Source organism: Formica exsecta, unplaced genomic scaffold (genome assembly GCF_003651465.1).
Source record: "Formica exsecta isolate Colony F162 unplaced genomic scaffold, ASM365146v1 scaffold90, whole genome shotgun sequence".
NCBI lineage: Eukaryota > Metazoa > Arthropoda > Insecta > Hymenoptera > Formicidae > Formica > Formica exsecta.
Window position 1 is genome coordinate 1,053,918 of NW_021853667.1, and position 7,966 is coordinate 1,061,883.

The 7,966-nt window shown below is 36.1% G+C and overlaps 2 protein-coding genes across 3 annotated transcripts in view; one reads left to right on the forward strand and one right to left on the reverse strand.

Annotated features, from left to right (window-relative positions):
- The window catches only part of LOC115244980, a 33,127-nt gene extending 25,989 nt beyond the window's left edge, over nt 1-7,138 (forward strand). The window contains exons 2-3 of one of the 2 annotated variants that reach the window (XM_029823016.1): nt 4,460-4,988; nt 5,370-7,138. In XM_029823016.1, the coding sequence (XP_029678876.1) occupies nt 4,529-4,988; nt 5,370-5,560 (651 nt within the window). In that variant the 5' untranslated portion in view covers nt 4,460-4,528 and the 3' untranslated portion in view covers nt 5,561-7,138. The remainder of the gene's footprint in view (nt 1-4,459; nt 4,989-5,369) is intronic. The other variant, XM_029823018.1, reaches the window with a different exon arrangement.
- Nucleotides 7,139-7,179: 41 nt separating this feature from the next.
- LOC115244977 (probable enoyl-CoA hydratase, mitochondrial) overlaps nt 7,180-7,966 on the reverse strand; it is a 4,316-nt gene continuing 3,529 nt past the window's right edge. Inside the window, exons 5-7 of the mRNA XM_029823013.1 lie at nt 7,802-7,921; nt 7,622-7,689; nt 7,180-7,530 (exon numbers count right to left, since the gene is read on the reverse strand). Coding sequence (XP_029678873.1) covers nt 7,465-7,530; nt 7,622-7,689; nt 7,802-7,921 — 254 coding nt within the window. The 3' untranslated portion in view covers nt 7,180-7,464. The remainder of the gene's footprint in view (nt 7,531-7,621; nt 7,690-7,801; nt 7,922-7,966) is intronic.

The window sequence follows — 7,966 nt, forward strand, 5'->3', positions numbered from 1 at the left end:
AAATCGTATTTTTTATAAAATAATATTAAATTTTAATATACATTAAAAGAAGAGAGAATATCATAGAATTGCACATATATTTCCCTCTATAAAAATCTCCATAAAAATTGTAATAGTAATCTCTCTCAAACTACGTGTAAATAACAACATAAACTAAAAATGTATACAAGCGTCACGTTCGGTCAGTCGCTAAAAAATTATAACAGTAATCTCTAACTATGTATAATAACACTTTATCGGACATGGAGTGAAGAAATCGGGCATTACTCGCGACCGAGGTTTTCTTCCGCAAATTATAGATCGTGGACATGGTCGCCGATGGCGAAGGGAGTATGAATCGCTCGGCTCGAAAAACAGTTATCCCGCATGCCGGTCATTGATTTCATCGCGCCGGACGGCCGTTTGTTGTTACGAATTCGAAATTACTCGTCGATTGTCGGCGAAGTGTTGCGAACGCAGGATTTCACAAATAGTAGTAGTAGCGGACAGCGAGTAGTAGGACCGGTCGCAAACCGGGGAGTAGTCATCCTCCGTTGTCGCCAGGCGATTTAATTATCATCGGTCGCGCCCCGCGTTTAACTAGGAGATAATTTTAGAAATTCAGAAATCAAATGAAATCTTGGCGATAAAATAGGGCTAATGATTAATTTTGTGATAAGAGTAAATTTGGTACAATGAGAGATATGTGTCTTGAAGATTGACGGATAAATAGAACGAATCCCAGTGAAGCTATAATCTTCCCATACGCGATAATAGAAATTAATTATAAAATTGTTGAAGGGATGTGAAATACGACTGAGTAAAAGAATGAATAAAGACTTAACCGGCTGGATCGAGTTATGTCTGTAAAAGCCGTTCTGGGATATAACTCCTTCGTGAAAGGCTTAACCTCGGGCTCTCGTATACACGCGATAACGGAAATATTACCCGACTAAGCTTGAATACTCGCATAAGTTTGTGGTCGTGTTCGTGCGAATCTATCAAAGTTGCGTCGGACAAATGATTAATTAGGCCTCTCTGAGCGGCTGAGTTGATTAAGGCAAGGCAAGATATTGAGATAAAATCTTTGTAAAGAGTAAAAATCTCTCGTTATATTAGAAGTTTGATAAAGTTCTATAGGTCGAGGTAGATATTGAGAAAAAATATTTAAAAATTCGTTTCATACGGATATAAGGCAGACTTGTTCCCCCTTCTATTATTAAATTAATTTCGAAAGATCGTTTAAATTATAAGAGCCTTTCTTTGCCATTAAATAACAATAAATTTGAATTAAAAATTAAAAATAAATAAGAATTTAGATTAAAAATATATTATTTTTATGTACCTTTTTTTAAAATATGATACATTAAATTGTAGTTTATATTTAACCACATAGATCCAGGTTCTGATTTTAAGGAACGGCTCGTGGGATACTCGATGGGGGAAGTATTGATGCTTCATAGAGAACCACAAATCGATACATACACGAGACCCGTTCTCCACGTCCTGTATGCGCTTCGGTCTACCACGCGTGAAGGCTTTGGCCGTCTGGCTTACGGTACATTGTAATTATGTTATAGGCCCCATTGCCTCAGCCCCGTTGGTGTGCGGGAGATTCGTGTACCGAAAAATCTCATCGTCTCGCGGAATAATCTTCCAGAACCATATTCTCCTTTGACGCTTTAGTATTTTTTTGCCGAATGTTCCGTTAATCCGGAATAGATTGAAGGATCTAGCAGAGTCTAAGAATAGCATTTATATCGAGTTATTTTTAGTCTGTTTTTTTTTTGTGATTGAAATAAGATTAGTTGTAATCACTTTTAGATTAAAATTTAAAAAAATACTAGGAGTTTGAAATATTATTGGATTTACGGTAAATTTTCTCTTCTCTCTTTTTTCTATAATGTTGTGAATATAATATATTTAAAAAACTTATTTTTTTCACATAGTCTGAAATTTTATATTAATTTATATTTTATATTATAGTGTTGGGATTCTGTAACTTTCTTTATAATACATAATCTCAATTTTTTAATAATGAATCTAAAATGGTTTAATATGCGAAAATATTTCTTAGGAGTTTGTAATCGATCAAGACTTTTCACTGATAATTTCTATCACTGTTATTTTCCACTGTTTTAATATGTAATTCATAAATTAAGGCAATTTTTGCACACAAAAGTTGCATGCGGATTAGAAATGCTGCAGCGAATCCTTTGATCGTACATATTTATTAATCGTCCAATCCGCGCCGTATATAGCGACTGACCGCACATAGCGCGCTCGTATACATCGTTAGATAACAGAACCGACGCGAAGGGAACGTGAAAGGTCTCTGGTTCACGGCGTGGCGACCGGTATCTCGCCGGTATCGCCTCGTCGCCGCGAGTGGGTTCTGGTTGCCAAGCAGCGGCTGCGGAGACGGCAATCCAGGTGGAGAGAGAGATCGTTCCTCGTTTCCTCGTTGCTCAACCACCTCGATTGCGGTCGTGTACGGTAATTACAACGCCCGGTAATACACGCGCGACGTCTTATCCGCACCCGCATATCGTTACTTATTACGCGACGTTCGCCGAGATTACAGGAGCCAAATCATTGATACTTTTGAGAGAATAGACTCTTTGCGTCTCTTGGAAATTGAGGTGCAAGAATAGGCTTTATAAATTTTCAAGTTGCTTAGTAAATTGAAAAATTATTTACGTTATATCTTGGATTATGCAATTATATTTCGTAATCATTGCCTGATCTCGATTATACAATCTAGTTCTCAGTGTTATTTTGTTTCAGATCTTGCAATATTTTAAAAAAACGAGAAAGTAAAACACTTATTATAATACTTATTAATCATAGTTAAAATAACTCTTTTATAGTCGCTGGAAATTAAATTCGTTTTCTTTGAAATTAATTTAACTTTTTTTAAATATTTATGAAAAGCATGTACAATCGATTACATTTACTTCTCTATTATCTGGATTGGATATCACGAAATAAATGCTATATTATGTGTCTGTCTGTTCTCGGACGAAGAAAATTACGCGAGTGTGTGATTAGGTGAACATTACGTAACTAACTAAAATACTCGGCGTGCACATGATTTCCCAAGATGCAGAGCCGATTAATTGACTCACGTGCAACATTGAAAATATGACATAGCAGTGACATTGGTCTAATTTATAATACTCAGATCGAGTGTGAATATTTATTATTCGCCTTATTTTTATCTTTTCAATCGATGTTCTGATTTGACATTTTAACAAAATTTAGCTATCAGATTATTTTCTAATACCTGGAAAATGTTTATATTGCATTTAAATATTTGCAACGTGTTATTTAATCAAACTTTTATGAGTGAAATTAAAAAAATTTTGTTGTTCGGAATTTCAATCTCGAGTATAGTAGTAATATTGAGAGGTCGATTACACGAAAACGAGACTCGATTTACGGCCCGTGGGTCGCAGGTCGCGGCTGACTGGTGGCTCACAATGCGCGATCCCGGTCGATGGTTTTTTTTTTCCTGTAAACGAGTTCTCTGTCGAATCGGGAAACGCGTTGGCGATGACGAAAAACCGACGGAGAACGGCCAGTCGAAGATAAACTGTCGCTGTCACCACCTCGTATACACGCATATCGCGAAACAATATTTGAAGTATGCAACCCGCGTTAACAGCCATGACTTTAATCTCCGCGCGCTAGATTGGTCTATATGGTAAAAGTGATCGGTTTTTTTCGAGCACCCACGCTCTGGATGTTATCAAGCTGTGCGGCTTGATCTCTGCCAATTTTGGAGATCTCATCGCGAGATAAGAGAAACGAATTGTAGCTATAATCAAATATATGAACAGCTTCTTTACTCATGTATTCTATTCTACAAGAGATATTTGAATTTATTTATGATATAATAAAATAATTTAAAAAAATAAAGTCATACATCTAATTTTTATTTTCATTTAATCTATGCTGTTAGAGAATTTTTTATCGTCCCAGATAAAAGAAATCTGTTCCTCTTCGTTTATTTTTCATATTTATTTTATTATAATTTTTCCTTCTTTTTTTATTTGAGAATTTTGAATATATGTTTATATTGTATTTATTTTAAGCATGGAAAAAGAACAACAAAAGCTAAAAGGAATAGATTCTCAGATAAATGCACGAGTGTAGGATATACGTAAGGATATAATCTCGCGACCGAATCTTCGTGAACCGATGCTATACTTGACGAAACGCATGATCGTGTACAAATAAAACCGAAAGTCTTCTCGTCACAGAAAGTACAGCAAAGGAGGGAAAATGTGGGCGTGCGATACCGCGATATCGATTGCGGAGATCATCCGCTCGTGCTTTCGATCTCACTTGAATTTTATTATCTCGCGCCGAGACATTTCCCTCCCGCCCAGGAAATGAACTCGCTGTCAAAATTGCGTCGCTATTCTTTCCGCGATATATATTTCCCATTTCGTAATTCTTGGAAATTGATTTTTTTCAGGACAAATCTAAAGGAGGGAAATTTTGAGGGCGATTTTCTTGCCATCTGAAGGACCAACGAAAAGGCATGGCGAGACAACAGACCGTGGATCGAAACATTCCTCATCTGCGGGACATCTTCGGCTTCGGCAGCAAATGGGACGCACGCGGCCACGCCGAGGAGAAGGCGCCCGGGCACGATAGCGCCGTGTCGGTGGGCTCCACGTCGGGCGAGGAGGAGAGCCCGAAGAACAGCAAGAAGAAGAAGTCGCGTCGCCGCGACAATAGCAAGACGCTGACGGAAAGCGACGTTAAACACCTGGAGCGGCACCTGTCGATGAAGAAGACCATACGCAAAAAAATCATGCGTGATCTGCAGCAGGCTTTCGTCGAAGACCCGAACGAGTTTCGCGTGGACGACATACCGCCAGAGCAGCTCAAGGCGGAGATCAATATCCAGAGCCTGAGCTTCGGCACGCCGTCCCAGAAGCAGGGACGCACGCGTGGCAATGCCGAGAGCACGTTCCTCGATATGTTGCGCGGTGGCGGTAAGAAATTTGTGTCTGCTATTTGAAACTAAACTAGCAGTTTTATTAACTTTCAATTATTTCGAGATTTCCGAGATCTAATAAGTTTGAAAATAATATAATGTAATTTATTTCCTTAAAAAGAACGTTATATAAAAAGTAAACGCTGAGAATTTAATAAAATATATTATTTAATTAATTCATATTTCTCTCTTTTTTATAAAATATTATAACATTTCACAAATCTAATTTTGAAATATGTTCTTTTCAAATATTAATTTTTACAGAAAAGTTATTTATGTGTTCACATACAATAAAATCTTATATTTTATCTTATTATATCAGATTTTATTTTTTACAAATCTTCTTTAGATGATCATATGAAACTTTAAAATGTTTTAGGTTTGGAAAAAAACGGAACGGACGGTGATCGAGATTCGGGACACGGGGGATCGCCGACCAGGGAGACGCCCAGCGCTCAGGACACGGACGACGAGTCCAGCTATGCATACGAGGCGCCAGCCACGACGCCCACAAAGAAGAGCGGCAATTTCTGGAGACGCTTCACCATGAAGAATCGCAATAAGCGATAAATCCACGGATTTATCCAAGATCAATCAACGCAAAGAGAGAGCGTACCGATACTTTATATTCTCCGTCATCTCGATAATTTTTACCAGCGTAGTTAACGAAGCAGAGCTTGCAACTGTGATATACATAAAAACCAATTCATCTCCATCTCTCCCTCGTCCCCCTCCCTCCCGAGACGATTCTTCTCCGTCGAATTTTAAGAGGTTCCCGAAATTCAATCGCACAACAAGACCGAGGACCAATCAATGCTGTACAAATTTCGGATCTAAGCGCATAAATTTTTATACAATACGATACATCAAAAGAACATACACACCTTTTGGACCAGCATTTTTATCATGTGTTATCACGACATATCACGAGATGTAATCAATGCCGAGGTAGAAGAGAAGAGAGACACAGGTAATTTATACCTTTTTTAAATTCTAAAATAAGAAAAAGTAATTTAAGAATTCAGAAAATGCAAAAAAGGAGTATGTACTTATTTTCATTTTGAAAAAAAGATAAAAATTCTTTTATAATTAAATCCCTCGATCCCTCGTAGCTAAGTATCCTAGCGAAGGTATTGGAAGAAAAGCACTCTGCAAATACAAATTTTTTAGCTGCGTTTTTTTTTTGTGTTTAAAACGGAATTTATATATTCAAGCTCCGAAGAGAAAGAGAGAAAGAAGGAGAAAATAAAGCATAGCAAAAAAATGCGGTCGGAACGAACGGATTTATGTAGGGATTGTCCGAGCAATTCCGCTGTACATATATATATATATATATACTCTTTCTCGAAATATATCGGGGGAACTTCTTAAAACTCTCCGACTCGAAACGCGTAACGATCGATGTACCCGATAACGTATGTAACTCCCATCTTTTGACACGTACTTAAAGAAAACGTAAAAATAGAAAACGAAGGCAGCGACACAGACACGTGTGTAGTATTTAAGAGTTTAGCTAGTTTTATTTTTTCTTAACATAAGAACGCGGATAAGGCAATTGTAGGTGATCGGTATTAAAAGAGGTATGTACGCATGCGCGCCGATTAGGTATTAGCTAGTCAACATCGTTAAAACATATACCCGAGAGACCCGGACGATTTTCTTACTAGCAAAATCGGATTTGATATCGACTTTTTTGTAACACACACAAAACTCGAAAGTAAGATATTTTTTAGCTATTTTTTACCAGTTCGAAAAAATTTACAACTTTAAGATTCATTCGAAAAATACACACACATATATAAGGAACTTGGTGAATTATGTTGTTTAAATGCGATACATTGCATTTTTCGTTATACACTTTGAACTTTAAGATATATTGGTGTTTATCGAAATGCTATTGTTCCTACCGTTTTTTGAGATATTTTTCGCTAGTATTATAGGCATTGTCATTCGCGAAAACGGTTTATACATTTGTATCAACTGTTGTATCTCTCCCTCATCCTTTATTACGATAATAATAATTATAATAATTATTCCTTTTAATATTAACTGCAACATTATATGTATATTATAAGCTTTAAATGTATCATATTCGAAGACTACGTCATATAAGAGCAGCAATATACTCGAATAAAAATCTCATAGATATTATGCTTGTTTTTAACACACATACACATTACTCGTTTTTCTTGCAAAAAAGTTTATTGTAATATATATCTCATAACAAATGTAATAGATAATACTTTTTGTTTAACCTTTAACTCTGACAAGCAGTATAAATGTTTTAAAATTTCTTTGCGGTTAAACATCGTAATCTGATAGATCGCGCCTTGTCAGTTACAGGCAATGGAGATCAAAAAGGATATATATTTAGTTAGGATTATTTTATATTGTATATACAAAAGAGTGCGATATAAAAATACTTCAAAAAATATTCATAAACATTTGCTTTTTCTTTTGCACATAATCGAGGATTATTCATTCGTAAATTTTGGCGGACGTTTCTCCAGGAAAGCCGTCATTCCTTCTTTTCTGTCCGCCTAAAAAATTAACGTTTTGATACGTTAATAAATTTGTAAGTTTCTTTTATACAGACGATCATATAAATATATGTACAAACGGAAATCTTACCAGAGAGAAAGTACTGTGAAACAGTTTCTTCTCAAATTGAAGTCCTTGTTGCAATGTTGTTTCATATGCTAAAATTAAATACAATATAAGTAAATATACACATTTCGCGCAGACTTAAATTACACAAATCGACATGCTTAAATAATTTTTTAGATAACTTATCAAATAATTTTTAATTACCAGCATTAACAGACTCTTTGGCTAGTGAAACGATTAATTGTGAGTGAGATGCGATTTTCTCGCCCAGTTTCACCGCTTCTCCGACCACTTTGTCAGCCGGGAAAACCTTACTGACCAAACCTAGGCAGATAAAATAAAATAGAATTTTTAGTCTTAAATTCATAA